The 17,346-nt window shown below is 36.5% G+C and overlaps 1 protein-coding gene and 1 long non-coding RNA gene across 3 annotated transcripts in view; both read left to right on the top strand.

The window, feature by feature from the left end:
* Positions 1–8,964, top strand: part of mtss1la (MTSS I-BAR domain containing 2a) — a 29,074-nt gene extending 20,110 nt beyond the window's left edge. The window contains exons 4-15 of one of the 2 annotated variants that reach the window (XM_058751815.1): positions 565–649; positions 1,805–1,896; positions 1,992–2,066; positions 3,615–3,772; positions 4,004–4,111; positions 4,203–4,300; positions 4,463–4,595; positions 4,698–4,772; positions 5,195–5,344; positions 5,613–5,774; positions 6,412–6,580; positions 7,642–8,964. In XM_058751815.1, the coding sequence (XP_058607798.1) occupies positions 565–649; positions 1,805–1,896; positions 1,992–2,066; positions 3,615–3,772; positions 4,004–4,111; positions 4,203–4,300; positions 4,463–4,595; positions 4,698–4,772; positions 5,195–5,344; positions 5,613–5,774; positions 6,412–6,580; positions 7,642–8,420 (2,084 nt within the window). In that variant the 3' untranslated portion in view covers positions 8,421–8,964. The remainder of the gene's footprint in view (positions 1–564; positions 650–1,804; positions 1,897–1,991; positions 2,067–3,614; positions 3,773–4,003; positions 4,112–4,202; positions 4,301–4,462; positions 4,596–4,697; positions 4,773–5,194; positions 5,345–5,612; positions 5,775–6,411; positions 6,581–7,641) is intronic. The other variant, XM_058751816.1, reaches the window with a different exon arrangement.
* Positions 8,965–13,188: 4,224 nt separating this feature from the next.
* On the top strand, positions 13,189–16,434 carry LOC131523997 (uncharacterized). The gene is made up of 3 exons (XR_009266900.1): positions 13,189–13,322; positions 13,938–14,243; positions 16,317–16,434. It is a non-coding gene; the product is annotated as an uncharacterized LOC131523997 (long non-coding RNA).
* Positions 16,435–17,346: the final 912 nt, after the last annotated feature.

Here is a 17,346-nt window from a genome sequence, read left to right as displayed (position 1 = left end):
TTCCCTTATATCCACTGGCCCCTTGAACTCTGTAAGTGGAGACTTTGGCCCTTCTAGCCTGTGTAACCTACTGGCCCTCATACCAACAGAGTTAAATCTCATCAGATCTGGCTGTGAGATTGGGGGAAATCTTGGCTGAGCTGGCTGTGTTAAGGCCCAAGCAGGCTGGGTTTTATAGCTTAAGACCCCTTTTTAATTACACTTGGCTGGAGAGGAAAGTTAACACCGCTAAGTAATTGTGTTCAAGGTCATCCAGCGAGTGAGCACTTCTTGATGGATCAGAGCCATTCAGTTTGGGAAGTATTCTATTTGTGGTCTTTGAAGTTCTGTCTCCTGTGAATATGGTGCAATTATTTAGCATTTTCACTGAGTAAGCACATACTTTTCCTTTAATGGGCCTGCTTTTGTGTTTCTGATTAGTTTGCCCCCTTGTGGCCATTTTTATATGTGCGATCAAAATCTATACGTGGACAAATTTGTCTAACGTTTTCGAAAATATTGACTATCGACACTCAAAATGTTCTTATTTCATATTTATTTAACATTCATTTGTCTTGTTGTCAGGTGCCACCAGGGATATCGGCTCAGCTTTGACCCGGATGTGCATGCGACACCGCAGCATCGAGGCCAAACTACGCCACTTCACCAAGTGAGTGATCGACCCATCCATGGCGTGATTAGTTTCATGCCTTGCTCCCCGCCAGTCAGACGGCACAGACAGGATTTTATGTCTGTGCCAGGCATTGATTTTCCACTGCGGAGATAAGCAAACATTCATGGATCAATCAGCCTGCTCTAAGGCTTTAATGTGTTGTCTTCAGAGAGACCAAATTAGCTCACTGCTCACAGATTTCAAATGCTGACCTTAAAGGAATAGTTTCTCATCTCATACTCACCCTCATTTCATTCCAAACTACTCATATGATTTTCTTTATTCTGTGGAACACAAAAGGAGAAAATCTTCACACTGCTCATTTCCATATTTTGCATTCATACAGGAACCATATAATTATGTTTCATTTTTATTTATTTTTTTGTACATACTGTATATGTGTGTATACACCACGGGTCAAATTTTTCAGTAACAGACATATTTTATGTTTTTGAAATAAGTCTCTTATGCTCATCAAGGCTGCATTTATTTAATAATAAAATGCACTAAAACAGTAATGTTTTCTGTTTTAATTACTCTAGTCTTCAGTGTTATTCATCATTTTAATATGCTGATTTGATGCTCAAGAGACATTTTTTATTACCAATGTTGAAAACAGTTTTTGCTTGATACAGTACCATTCAAATGTTGGGTTGAGTTATTTCTATTTCAAATAAATGCTGTTCTTTTGAACTTTCAATTCATCAAAGAATCCTGAAAAAAATGTTTCATGGTTTCTGCAAAAATATTAAGCAGTAAAAACTATTTTCAGCACTGAAAATAAATATGAACCATTATTAATAATTGAGCACCAAATTATGCTTTGCCATAACAGAAATAAATTATATTTTAAACTATTAAACCATCATTCTAAATTGTTATATTATTTCACAATATTACATTTTTTTTGCTGGATTTATGATCAAATAAATGCATCACTGAGCATAAGAGCATTAAAAAAATGAATTATTCCAAAATTTGACCTATAGTATAATCATAATTCATATATATTTCCAATATAATCATAGAGTTCTGCCTGTTTCATTTTTTTTTTTTTCTTTAAATGACACTTGGATGATGTTGATGTTGGATGACCATTTTAAATACTGTATTATCTATATTGTTTAATCTACATTTTTAATTTATACTCAGTGCTCTAATGGAAAAAATGATCGCCCCACTTCAAGACAAGATAGAAGAGTGGAAGAAAACAGCTGCCCTGCTTGATAAAGACCATGCCAAAGGTGGGACTGACTCATCACAGTTGTTGATAAGCAAACCTGGTTATACTTAGTACACTATAACGTCTGTGAATTTACACCTTCCTTCTGTTCACTAGAGTACAAGCGCTCTAGGCAGGAGATCAAGAAGAAATCATCTGACACAATAAAGCTGCAGAAGAAAGCCAGAAAAGGTTGGTCTTTTTATTCTCTCTGTCAGGACAATGATTTCCGCTCTCGCTCACACTCTCTCTGTGCATTATTTTCAGAGTATTACTACATTTGGTATGTTAAATTATTTGTGAAATTGTCGTGCTGGGATATTTTCTAACTCAACCCACTCTCTTGCATGCTTACTTTTTTTCCGATGCCAAGATTAATTAGGTCAAAGACAGATTATAGAGTTCAAGAGTTGGGTCAAAAGTAACCCTATTAAATCAGATGATGGTGATCAGTAAACTGTACCTCCATCTAGCGGAGGAATGCTTCCATTGTGTTTGATTTTAAAGGGACAGTTCATCCAAAAATGAATATTCTGTAATTATTTACTCACTCTCATGTTGTTTCAAACCTGTATTACTTCCTTTCCTCTGTGGAACATAAGAGAAGGTATTTTGAAGAAAGTTGAGGGGGAAAATGTATAATTACGTCAGTGCAATGTATCATAAATGTTGTGAGGCAACAGACTCGCTTGCGATTGCATTCCTTTGCATTTTCTTCATGGCAATGCTATTTTTCTCTCTGTCTTTCATACTGTGATTGGCTTGGCTTCTGCTTATAAACTGTAGAACTACCAGGTATGTATTCAGGCAGTTCCATCATAGTTCATCACATTAAGCATGACTAACATTGATTTCATTTCATCCGAGGCATTTTGCGTGTGTTTTAATGAGAATGTTTTAGTGTCCTTTTCAAACACTAAATTCCATTGTTCGCAAAGCGTGCTCATCTCATTGTCACTGTTTCCATCAGACATAATAAGCATCTGTGTTGTGAAATCACAATGCACAATCATTTATTATTTTCATTATACGGTCATGAAGGTTTCCTTGCATGAAGCCTGACAATGCCTGGTTGCTGTGTTGACATTATCCACCCTAATCTGTCTTTGCTTGTGCTGACCCATGGGACATTTGTGTTGACATCTACATCAAACATTTCATGTGTTAAAAATCCTAAAATATGCATTTTCAGTGCATCTCAGCATACACTAAATGTTCAAAAGTTTGGGGTCTGTAAGATATGATCATGTTTTTAAAAGAATGATCTAATGCTCACCAAGGCTTTATTTGATCAAAAATACAGTAAAAACAGCAAAATTGCTATTTAAAATACTGTTTCTTATTTAATATATTTTAAAATGTAATTTATTCCTGTGATGGCAAGATTGTCGTTACTCCAGTCTTCAGTGTCACATGATCCTTCAGAAATCATTCTAACATGATGATTTGGTGCTCTAGAAACATTATTATCGATGCTGAAAACAGTTATGGTGTTTAATGTTTTATGGAAATCATGATACATTTTTTTTCAGGGTTTTATGATGAATAGAAAGTTCAAAAGAACAGCCTTTATTTTTGGTAACAAAAAAGTCTTTACTGTCACTTTTGATCAATTTACCCCAAATTAATTACCTTACTTACCCCAAATTTTGAAGAGTAGTGTAATTTTCCTTTCGTGGATTGTTTATCCACACACTGCTTTATTGCCTCTCACGGTATCTCTCTTTCTCTTCGTCTCAGGTCGAGGAGGACTGCAGCCACAGCTGGACAGTGCCATGCAGGATGTGAGTGACATGTACCTTCTGATGGAGGAGACTGAGAAGCAGGCCGTGCGCCGAGCCCTCCTGGAGGAAAGGGGGCGCTACTGCACCTTCATCAGCTTCCTGCAGCCTGTAGTGGTGAGAATGAAAGGCCCTGGGTCTGAAGTTACTTCAAGATAATATATAATAAAAATGTATTTACTTGTATAATTTATTGAATTAAAAACATCCATTTTATGTACTTATGAAAAAAAAAAAAAAACACATCAAGTGACAACATGCCCCGCTCTCCCCTATGTATGTATTTGAATGAAAGAGAGGAGTGCTTGCTGCTATTTACAATAAAGTGGCATTAACCTCTTTCCTCAGATCGGTGAAATCGCCATGCTGGGAGAGGCCACTCACCTCCAGGCCATTATTGAAGACCTCACTGTGTTGACCACTGACCCACATAAACTGCCAGAGGCCAGTGAACAGGTGCTTAAACACATATATGAAAATCATTTAATAAACATACACGCACATAAAATAATAATAATAAAAATATATTATTTTTGATTTCCACTAGGTGATTTTGGATCTTAAGGGGTCTGACTATAACTGGTCCTACCAGACCCCACCTTCTTCTCCTAGTAGTGTTGGATCTAGGAAGAGCAGCCTTTGCAGGTGCAATTAAGATTTTGCTTCATTTATAAGTTACTACTATTTTATAATGATATTAATAAGCCATATGTAGTCTCAATAATTCTCGGCTGCATTTGGATATCCTCATTTGGTTATTTGCTAGTTTTGAGAGTAACACTAATGATCTCCTTGTGTTCCTCTCAGTTTGGTGCATCTGCCACCAGGTGGCGCCCATCGCCTGAGCAGCGTCTCCTCCCATGATTCTGGATTTGTCTCTCAAGATGCCAATGTGCACTCCAAACCTCCCTCCCCCATGCCGTCTGACATCACTAGCCAGGTCTTTACCAGTTCATCTGCTGTTTTGTTTTTGTCTGTTTCGTTTAATGCTTATTTCCACATCTATTTCACTGACCTATCTTTAACTATCTTTGGTAAACAGAAGTCATCCAGTTCTGCATCCTCAGAGGCTTCAGAAACCTGTCAGTCAGTCAGTGAGTGCGGCTCTCCCACAATAGTAAGTATTAATTTCAATCAGGAAATGTCATTAATAAATCTTAAACTTTCATGATTGAGCTCTGTTACATTTTTTGTTAAATTGACAGAATTCTGTTGTCATCTTTTTTTTCTTTTTCATAATTTGCACTTAAGATATATATATATAGTATTTCTTTGATTTAACACTTAAGCACAATGTCCATATATTTGAGCTCAATAAAATTACATTAGAATTTAGTTCCTAATGCATAATTTTTTTCCCCATTACTAAGTAGAATTCCAAGGGTAATCCTTTATATATAAATATATATTGTGCATAAAAGGGTTAATTTAAATGATTTTAGTATATTATAACACTGTTATTTGGTGTGGGGTATTCACTGAAGCTTTTGTGATGTTTTCTGTATTTGATTGGGCCATCCTGTCATTCCGTTTCCACAGTTCGGCTCATCCTTTGCTACCTTTCGCCCTGCTCACTGTTTTAATGAATCCATCAGGCCTCACTCTTACATACTTCCTGCGTCCCCTTCCTATAATCAATCCCCAGGATCAAACTCCCCTTCACCCACATCAAAGATTTCTTACTGGAAGGTTTGTTTTTCATTTTGACCATTCGGTCAGCCTTTATTTGCTTTATTATCTTCTGTTACATAGTTTTAATTTGTATGTTTTTATCTCATCCCATTTTATTTTTTTATCATCCGCTTTTCACTATTAACCAACATCCTCAAAATTGCTGGTTATTGTTATTTTTTTAATTAAAATAAACATCTACTAAATAAACAGGTCCTGTCCTACTCTAGCAAAATTTCTATGACCTTTAAAAAACCCCCCCATAAAAAACAATTTCCTCTTGCAGCAGGACTGGTCAAAGGCAGGTCACTATGAGCAGACGGCTGTAACCGGGCAGCGCAGGACTGAGGCTGCAGAGCCCTCTAGTGGATTGGGAGGAAATGGAATTATTCACCCTGAGGATCCTTATAGGCTAGCTAGGATGAATTCTAAAGACCTCACTGCAAAGGTATTGAGAATTAATTTTTTAACATAAAATTTAAAATTTTAATAATTTTATTTGATTTTAATCATTAAGATTGTAAACACTACCAGTCAAAGGTTTGGAATAATTCAGTTTTTTTTTTTTTAATGGTTTTAAAACCAGGGCAACATTAATTTAATTAAAAATACAGGAAGAACTGTAATATTGTAAAATATTATTACAATTTAAAATAACTGTTTTCAATTTTAATATAATTTATTCCTGTGATGTTAAAGCTGAATTTTCTGCAGCCATTGCTCCAACCATAAGTGTCACATGATTCTTCAGAAATCATACTAGTATGCTGATTTGGTGCTTAGTTATGATCAATTTATTAAAAAAATAATTAAAAATACTTATTTTATGTATTAGAAATATTGTTAAAAATATTAAGCAATTGTTTTCAATGTAGACTGGAGTAATGATGCTGAACAATTAGTATTACCATCACAGGAATATATTACATCTTACAATGTATTAAAAAAGAAAACAGTTATCTTAAATGGTACTAAACTTTTACAGTATACAGTATTTTTGCAGAGCATGAGAAAAAAATTATTAAACCAGATTTTTGACAGGTAGTGTACATACATATCTATTATTTTCTCTCTTTTTCTCTTAGCATGGCAAGCCAATGTCATCCGCTGCTAGTGAGCTGGCTATGGTTCTGACTCGTGGGCTTAGTATAGAACCGCAGCAGAAGAGCAGCTGTGACTCTCTGCAGTACTCCAGTGGATACAGCACACAGAACACGACGCCTTCGTGTTCAGAGGACACTATCCCTTCACAGGGTAATATACACACACAAACATAAACACTTTAAATACAGGTGCACATTACGTACAGCATTTACAACACTTGTCCATTTCATATACGGTACATATTCACACACACAAAGATTGCCAACAGGCTCTTTTCCAAAAACTAAACAACAAAAGTGATTGGATTGCTATACAAACTCCATACAGCTTACAAATAATACCCCTCACTGGATACGAATGGTGGACTCAACACTAAACGATGCTCTAATAAACATAAAATGCATAACACACAAATAAAGTTATCATTAAAAATAAAATAACTATTTAAATACAGTACGTTTAACAGGTTCTGTTTATATTTTTCAGTATGAATGAACTATAACTACACTACCTTTTGAAAGTTTGGGATCAGTATGAATATTTATTATTATTATTATTTGAAAGAATTCATACTTTTATTCAGCAAGGATCAAAAGTAACAGCAAAGAAATGTATAATCTTACAAAATATTTCCATAACATTATAAATGCTGTTATTTTGAGCTTCATTTTGAAGAAAAGATTATTAGAATGATTTCTGAAGAATCATGTGATACTGAAGACTGGAGTAATGGCTGCTCAGTATTCAGCTTTGCCAACATTGGAATAAATTACATTTTAAAATAATAAAATGGAAAACAGCTTTTTTATTATTGTAAAATTTTACTGTATTTTACCATTTTACTGTATTTTGATCAGATAAATGCAGCCTTGATGAGAATAAGAGACTTCTTTTAAAAACATTATCGGTAGTGTATACAGCAACATTTCTGTTGCTTAATTTGCCAAGATTATTTTAATGCATTATGGGATAGATAGATGAACTGCTGCCTTAGAATTTCTTATCTTATCTTCTGGAACAGTTGCTGGGTTGGGAGTGTGATTGTGATTCCTTAAAATGCTGCCTAAATAGGAATCTCACTGTTTTTAAACAGCCACGTTTATTAAAACTGCTATCATTTTAATAAGAGACCTAAAACACACACAAATACAATCCACTGCATGAAGGCCGAGAGAATTGAGAATCTTCTCTTCCCATGTTTTTCTTTGCAGGATCTGAATACGATTGTTATTCCATGAATGGCGATGCTGATAACGACGCACAGACAGACTTCGACAAGTCCTGCACCGTCCCTCGCCATAGCAATCTGGCTCAGAACTACCGCCGTATGATCCAGACCAAGCGGCCCGCCAGCACCGCAGGGCTGCATGGAGCACTGGCTGCCCAGGGAGCCCCAACAACCAATGGCAAAGGAGGAGGAAGTAGTGTCATAGCCTCAGGAACAGCCACCATTCGTAGAACCCCTTCATCTAAAACAAACGTGAGGCGCACTCCATCCAGTGTGGGTCCGATCCCTATACGGCCACCTATTGTTCCTGTAAAGACCCCGACCGTCCCAGACTCACCTGGATTCCCCAGCCCTCCTCCTGAGCACAATGGAAGTGAAGAAAACCTGTACAATGACGAATCGTTAGAAATTCTGGACTACAAAGCTTCTCCCAAGCGAATGAGTCTGCCAACGTGGGGAGCTGGTGGTGGAAGTGTCTATGCCCAGCAAACTGGAGCTGCGGGATTCACTTCAGAAGAAGAGCAGATGCTTGCCGCCAATCGCCATAGTCTGGTGGAGAAGATTGGAGAGCTGGTCGCTAATGCTCACGCTCTCGGTGAAGGTCAGTTCCCATTTCCCACGGACCCTCAGGCCAGCCAGGGCCACCAGCAAGATCAAGGGCATGAGCTGGATGGAGAAGACATGTTGAAGACCATCCGTAGAGGAGTGCGTCTTAGAAAAGCGGCCTGCAATGACAGATCAGCACCGAAGATTTTGCGATAGTTTAGTGCTGCTTCTCCTGCCAAGTCTATTGCTACAGACTCTCCAAATGAAGAGGAACAATATATTATGTGAAAATATAAGAAAAAAAAAATTCAGTGTTAAAATTTCAAATCTGGCATCGAGTGTCAATGTTACATGTTTAGTGCGTATGGACACTATACTCATCTGGACTATTATTGTTGTAGTTATATTCGCCAGATTTGGACTAATATCTCTTTGACAGGCATATTATGATGGACAAATTGTGGCCTGAAGGATGAGAATGTAATTTTAAAATGTGTATTAACATACTAGATATGCCGGTTGTTCCTTTTTGGAGTTGCAATTTGTAATGACTATGTTCTTCATGTTACTTTTATGTAACTGTGATGTTTTTGAGACATTTCTGTTCCCACGTGTAACTATTGTAAAAAGCCAAAGTCTTGTTCTCAACTGAAAAGCTGCATAAAACTGCTTATACCGCAGCTCAGTCTCAGATGGACCACACGATCGAATCACTGCACATGCTGTAAACGGCCAAATAAAGCACATCAGTTGTACTAGACCAGAGAATTTTTTTGTTCTTGCTGAATGAATACTTGTGGATGAATTTAGAGGTGTCATAGAGTATATTTACGGTTCTATTTTAGAAATGTCCAGCAGGTGGTGTAAGTTGCTTAATTTATGCTGCATATGAATATGTCAGTCACACAATACTTTGGTATATATCAAAGTAACATTCTATTACCATGTTTTTTTATATGCAGTATCATGGTAATACTATGGTTTCCTGTCATGGAGCATCATGTTATGGAATACAATGTAAATACAACTGAATATCTCTATGACAATCAGATAGAGCTGCTATATCATTTAAATAAATAAAAAACAACAACACATAGTACCATAGTCCCATACAAAAATTAACCGTTGTTTTACTGTAGTAAAAGTGTAGTAACCATGGTTTTTGGCTTATTGATTACCATTTTTATAACCATAGTTTTACTACAAATACCATGGTTAAATTATAGTTAGTGTAGGAAAATCATGGTTAATGTGGATACCATGGGTTAAATAGTAACCATGTTTTTTTTTTTTGTTGTAAAAACCATGATTAAGTTTTAATAAGAGGTATTGAATATATCATAAAAATATACATACAGTACCATAGTATATATATTATAAAGGAAATACCATTTTGATAAGAATACCATGGTATTCGTTTTGGAATTCCATGTAATATCATTTGATATGAGTCTGTGGTTACACTTTATTTTACAGTGCCCTTGTTAGATACTAACAGATACTGCTAATATAAATTAAGATGTACTAGCCTATAAGGTTAGATTAGGGTTTGGTTTTGGGTTACTGCATCTAATTATGAATATTATTTTGTTATTACTACAGTAAGAACATGTAACAAAGACGCTGTAAAATAAAGTGTTAACAAATAGCTATGCTAAGCATATGCTGTAGCACATATTAATTAAAGTAGCCTACTATCTGAGACATACTTTACTATGATACTCCAGTATTTTGTTGTCAGGGTAGTGTATACTTAATAGCAATGCACTTTTTATGTTCAGAACTGCCCCAAGTATGGTAGGTGTGTGTTCTCATTTACTCTTTTACAGATCCTGATGGCTCTTTTGATGTTTTGTAGCCTACTTTTGTTCAGCAGGGCCCGAGATTACCCGCATGTGGGGTTTATGTGACCCATCCTTGCGATTAAATCTAATTGATGGGATAAAGAGCCGGACGTGGGCTGAAGGAGGCGTTTGATGTGGCAGCTGGAGATCGTGAGAATGAGGAGAGGCAAATGCCTCGGCTCCAGTCACTCATTCACTCACTCACTCATCACATCCCCGTCTCCGTCATCCCCCCCTTTCTGATGGACGGGACCCCCACACTCCGCTCCGGGCTACACATACAGGGATGTGACACTGGTGCGCATCCCGCCGTCAGTCGCGCAGCAAAGTGGCACGCGTGTCATTTTCACTGACAGACGCGCTCGTCTGCCTATCCACGCTCCTCCGCTGCAAATGCGAGACATGACTGTATACTGATGGAGCCATGTCGCAAACAAGACAGCGCAGCAGAAATAAACACATCTTGAGCAATGCGATCTGATCTGGAGGATAGGGGGGTGTTTAGAGAGGGACAGAGAGCACTTATGCACGGGGACACTTGGGTAACAGCTTGGTTTTTTCCCCCTTATCTGCAATACTGGACTTTTAGGATGAGATTTTATCTTTAGCTAGCCTATATGATTAACTAAATGGGAAAATGAGGGTTTTAGAAAAGTGCTGTGATTATCCAGGATGCCAATTATGGGGGATTTTTTTTTTAATAAAGTTAAATGTAGGCTACTTTTCAACCGCCCCACAACATGTCAGAGTGCGCTAAAATTTATAGATAAGATTTGGAAAATTATTCTTCATTAGCAAAACAGAAGTATTATCCTTTTAGTTATGTTATTATTGATTTGTACATTACAAATGTATGGCAAAGAAAAAAAAAAGTATTTTGTCGAAAACAAATGTTGAAAGTTAGCTAACTGCTCTTTTGGCGCCAAAAGATGCAGCTGAGATGCCAAACTGCACGTAGAAGAACCTCAAGAACGTTAATGTGTTTATATTTGGTTTTATATTTTTAGAGCTGGAATAACAGTACATGGAATGTCATATCAGTACACTATAAAAGTAATCCGTAAAATTTCCGGTAAAAAACTAGCAGCTGTGGTTGCCAAAATTTTACCATAAAAAATATGGTAGCAACATTTTAGGTTTTATGGATATTAAATTTACATGTAAAAACCATAATTTCATCAACTGATATAATGTTAATATACCAACCTATTGAAGTACTGAAATCTATTTTGTACCATTGTAATACACTGATAACCACCAAAAGCAGGTGGTGATGAGAGTCACATGACATACCAAGGCTCATCACAAGCAACATTTAAATACTAACATATATAGAAGGTGCACAGTGTCATTCACACACATGAAACTAAAATAATGCAATAAACATTAATATAACGACATTAGATGTAACATACAAACCTAATGTACACAACTGATGAGAAAAACTAAAAAGAAACTGTTATTTCAATGAAAAAATAAAACATCAAATGTGAAATGTAGCGCAGGCAATTCTGGGAATGTCAATTTACGGTTATTCACCGTAAATTATATGTTCTTTTTCACTTCCGAAAACTTTATATACTGTAAAACTACATGTAATGTCCAATACAGTTTTCACCGTATATAGTACAGGAACTTACCGTTAAACAATTCATAGGTTTTTACTGTAGTATTTTAACAGTCTTTTACCAATAAAATCAGTGTCATTGTGCCAGTAGCCTATATAAATTTTGTGATTTTTAAAATGATTTTAGAGCAGATATATTTGTCATTTCTATATAATCCTATTAAAACATGCATTTTAGATCTTAGAATATTAGTGTAATAATATGTTTATATTTATAATTGATTATTAGGGTTTTAGATCACGTATGGTTTTTTGTTGTCATTTTTATAGTGTGAGTAAGTAGTGTATTTAATACCCCAACTGGACATTGGCATCAGTGTATATATTTCTATAAATCTTTGATTATTAATAGGGGTTTAGAGCAGATCTGTTGTAGCATTTTTATGCTACACTGGACATAGACTACAATCTCATTCCATGGTTTTGCTACAGTTTGGCTATTGATTATTTTTCTAATTATTTTGTCAATATTGTGATCTTACAGGCCATTAGGTATGGATTTTTTTCTCCATTGCAGTTGGGGATATTTTTGGAGACACATAACACAGGCTATTTAAAAATAAGTGCTCTACTGATGAGAAATAATTCTTTTGTTCTTTTAAAAACACAGCCATTGACATAAGCTTGCTGACGGATGCTGATGCTTTCAATACCTCAGAGACCAATGATGAATTACTGCAGACACACAGCGCTGAGCATGCAAATATGTCCAGCTACTCTGATATTGCAGCAGGGGAGGACAATGTGCTTACATCTTAAAAAAAAGACACCCTGTTTGACTATCTCACTCTGCATTAATTTTGCTCATGATGATTAAAAATTTGTCTCATTAATGTTTAATTAATCATGTATATATATATATATATCTATCTATATATATATATATATATATATTATTTTCCTGTTTCTCGTTATCTTTCTTAAACCGTTTGCTTTTCTGTCTCTCGCCAGTGAATATAGTCTAGAACATAGTTTAAAAAGCACTTCATTTGAGAGACAGATTACATCTAACGAAGAGCACTTCCTCTATGTTTTTTCATTGCTGTTGCTCTAGGGCCATATGCAAAGCAAAACGGATCTACGTTTTTTCTCTAAAATGATTAATTCCATTTCAGAAGCATTTAGCAATAATTCTTTTGCAACAAACAGCTTAATGTTATTCCTTTACTTTTAACTTTCAACTAGAGTTAAAAAGTGGGATGAAGATTTATCTATATGCAGTATTATGTGTGTGTGTGTGTATCTATATATATATATATATATATATATTAATAGTAAAATTAAGCATCAGCATTTTGTTGTTTAGTATTGGGTTTGAGGATTTGTTAGACTAAGTTAGATGACAGTGAAAGAGAGATCAGAGTTTAGCTTATGCAACACCTCAAGGGATGAAAATGTTCTTTAGCCTCATGGTCTGTGTTTGTATGTGTCTATGTGGCTTCCAGATGGCAGGGAAGAAAACAGACTGTAGCTGCGGTGGATGGAATCCCTGATGATCTGGAGAGCTCTTTGCCGGCAGCGATGGTTGTTCAGGTCTTCGATGGCCAGTAGCCGAGTTCAGTGACGCGCTGGGCAGTTTTGACTACCCGCTGAAGGGCTTTCCGGTTTGAGGATGTGCAGCTGTCATAGCAGACTGTGATGCAGCAGGTCAGAAAGCTCTCAGGAAGTTCTCAAGAGCTGGGCGGGTAGATTGAGTTTGAGATGGGTATTATTTGAAGATGTGCAGTAAACGGTAACTTGAATCTTGCCTGTACTTTATTATATTATATTATACTGACAGACCCAATACACGAGTATCTAATGTATGATTGTGTACATTACACATAATCATATAATATGAGGTGCGTGCATGTCCTTGAATATGTTTTTTTAGGATTTACTAAACAGTGTGTGAGAAAATTATGTTTGTGATGTATTTGTTATTGAAGAATTGATACACATTTTGTCCTGTCCAGTAGCCACAAATCAAGTTAAATTACTCCATCAGCAAGGACACTTAATTGCAAAAATGCATTTATGTCACCGATGATCGATTTTTGTTAAAAAAAAAAAACAAATCCTCCAAATCTTAATAAGCACATCTTTCACCTCAATCAAAACACTCAACCTTGAGCCTTCACTCAATCTTCAGACTGGTTTGAAAGACACGCAATACCTTTCAGTATGCAAATTTCTAAAGCATAATGCCATAGCTCTTTTATAGTTACAGGAAGAATGAGACACACTTTCTCTCATTTTCTCTCCCTCCCTGAACTATCACAGAAAACGCAGGACAGGCCTACCTGAAGATGGAGTCGATGTGTCTCGGACGTCATGTCTCCTGTCAGATGTGTAAGCTGAGAGACAGGAATGGCATGGCCGGTGAAGCCCCAGTGAGCAGGAGGGGTCATCCTTCAGCTCAAAGACAGGCTGAGAGACAGCCACATGGCACACATCTCCAAATGACAGCCTGTCACTGGCAGGAGATCCACCATACGGCCCTGTCACCTCTCACCTGACTGAACTCGGCCCACTGTATTCTCGCACTGAGGGGAAACTGCGTCACTGTCAAACTAATGGTGGTTAAAGGTGAAAAATTTCCATTTTTGCCATAAGCCCCATCTGTACATTTATATTTTAAGATCAAGACTTAATTATCTATTCAGAGCGGCCTATGACCGTGCCTCTGCTGTCATCCTGGAGAGGAAGTTGGATTAGTGGAAATGTGAATATGGTGTGGTTATATTAATGAAACATTTCTCAGTGAAAACTGCATAAATGAAACGTCTTTTAACAGTGGAGACTGGGGCAAGTTGTCACAGTTATATAGAATATTTCATGCTGAATATTTAGTGAATATTTCTCAGGCTAGGTTTATTTAATTCACCATGGATGAAAATGATATAGTTTTTAAAATCTTACAAATTTATAGCACAGTTAACATTACAAAACATTGACAATCTGTCAGCATCCATCTTTTAAACTAAAGCGACAAACAAAACTGCAACGCTGTTTGGAATGTTATCGTGTTAATGCCAATGGTTATTGTTGTGAACGGACCTTAAATTATTGCCTTCCAAAAAGGTCCAAAAGAGCATTTTCATTGTTATTGCCTGAAAAAAACAAAAAAGTTCCAATATTTGGTCGAACAGTTCCCATTGGGAAACCATGCCGTTCCGTGTCGATCGAGGGCTTCTCCCAATGTGGTGCTAGAATGAGAATGTACGTAAATTCAGTGATGCACGGGTTTGTGACGGCGTGATACTGTAGGTGAACATTGGAGGGAGCACGGCACGCTATGTTGAAAAATAACATCATATAAAAAGGTAAAAGTTCCCCAACTAGCAACAAACTATTTTTATTGACATTTTAGCACGGTTTACTGTAGCTAACCATGTCGAGAAATACAGGCCAAGAATGCTTTGTAACCGTACCGTTCCAACCATGTTTAAGTGATGCAACTAGAATAAAGCAATAAGCCCCAAGAAGCCGTGGTTTACAGTGAATTTACAACAGTTAAGGGGCGTTGTTAGGCAAACCCCGTTAGCTAATATAAATTCACTGTAAACCACGGCTTCATGGGGCTTATTGCTTTTATAAAACAGTTAATCCATATACGTACCAAGGTTACACAAAATAAAACAAAGCAAATAAAATGTAATGATATTAATAAAAATATGTTTCTATATTATTCTAAAAATATTATCTGCCAAACAATGTAGTTCCTCGGAAATGGTTGTGGTTGCAACAAAGTGGTTGCTGAGCAACACACAGATGCAAAGAGGTGTATGTTTGTTTACCATAATTTACAGCTACAGCTTCGAACGTAGCTCAGCCAATCAGAATCAAGGACCGGAACTATCTGTTTTATAAGTGTTCTTTTACCGTGTTCAGTATGGTTCGCCCAGATGGTGGAAAAGCATTTAGTTGTCACATTATGGGGTAAGTTGTCACAAAGAGAACTGGCTACTTATCTAATTATTGGGCATTTAATGAGTTTTCAGCAAAATATAAACACTAAAATGATATAAAAGGCCAAAACAACATATTACGTACAAAACAATTGAACACATGTGACAACTTGCCCTAATATATATGCAATATGACCTGTTGGATAAAATCTGCAATCATGGTAAAAAAAAACAGTGTATCTGTTTTTTTTTATTTTTTATATAGGCTAGTGTGATTTTTTCACGTTTATTTTTCCCCCCGGCATGAGCTATAGCAAAAACATTATATTTTAATATAGAATTACCCAAACATTATTCAAATGCAGGGAAGGGATTTATGAACTATGTTATAAAACCAACAAAAATTTGTGACTTTGTGACAACTAGCCCAGTCTTCCCTGCTGCATAAATTGGCCACACAATTATGTTCCTAATGAAATGCAGGTTGTTGTATTGGAGGCAATACTTATTTCATTTTACAGCCTACTTCAATTACACTGAATTATTGCAGGGTTAAGAATAAACATCCTGATTGTGTCATTGATTAAGGAGTGATCAACACTTCCTAGAGGAAAGTCTTGTAATCTCTCTGCCTGATCAATACTGAGTCAGAATGAATTGCTAAAAGCAGTATTTGCAGATACTTTCTCCGGTTTGTTTTAATCAACATCATCGCCTTCTCTCTGTTTTTTAACATTTATAATACACCCAGGTGCTGCCATCCCCAACGCATTCACCTCACCATAGATCTCTTCAAAACAGATTTGTGAGTCTATCCGAGACAAATAACCGGAGTTGGAGAAGGTGAGCCATGCTGTTTTGACACACTGTTAGAACATGATGTTACAGAGTCAGACACCTGACTTGGGAAAAAGGTCATCTGTTCATCATAGATCAAAGTGGAGGACAGCACCTCTCAAAACAGTGGCGGAAAGCGGGCAGGAGGAGATAAAATGAAATCTTCACAACAGGACTGATGGACATGTGGCTCAAATACACCCTCCTGTGAGCTGTAGGGAGGGTGGGTGTCCTGCTGGCAGATGTCCCTTTTAGTTTCAGATGCTGCTTGACAAGATTGCTCTGAGGTGGGGAAGACCAAAGCGGTCTGGGTAATGAGACAGTTGCTTCCTTAATGTTTGCCCTGACATCGTTGCACAAGCACAAAAACGAGAAGACATATTTGACTAGTTACGGCCTTTTGAGTATTTTAAAGTGCTAAACAGAATAAACTTAACAAAGTAACAGACGTATTTCCAGAAATCAAACAATGAGCAATGAAATAACGTTTGCTGCATTTTAAAATGTACAACAACCATTACGTTTCATAATAACACCATTTTCTTTTTTGCTCGTTTGAAACTGTGTTGTGTTTAGTACACTGTAAAAAATGACTGTGATTTTAACGGTAAAAAACTGTGAATATGCTACAGTAAAAACCTGTTAAATGGTTAATGGTAAGTTCCTGTAAAATTTACAGGGAAAAACCGTAAACTGACGTTTTTTCTTATCAGTTATGTTTAATAGAGTTGTATGTTACATCTAATGTTGTTAAATAAATGTTTATCGCATATTTCAGTTTAATGAGTCTCACCATGATGGTGTTTAGTGTTTGTGTGAATGTCACTGTGCACCTTATGTATATATTATTATTTAAAAGCTGCTTGTGATGGGCTTTGGTTAATCATGTGACTTTCTCATCACCACCTGCATTTGGTGGTTATCAGTGTATTTCAAAGGTACAA

Source organism: Onychostoma macrolepis, chromosome 18 (assembly GCF_012432095.1).
Source record: "Onychostoma macrolepis isolate SWU-2019 chromosome 18, ASM1243209v1, whole genome shotgun sequence".
In the NCBI taxonomy this organism is placed as follows: Eukaryota; Metazoa; Chordata; class Actinopteri; order Cypriniformes; family Cyprinidae; genus Onychostoma; species Onychostoma macrolepis.
The sequence above is the reverse complement of the archived record's forward strand: the minus strand, read 5'-3'. Positions and strand labels throughout refer to the sequence as shown.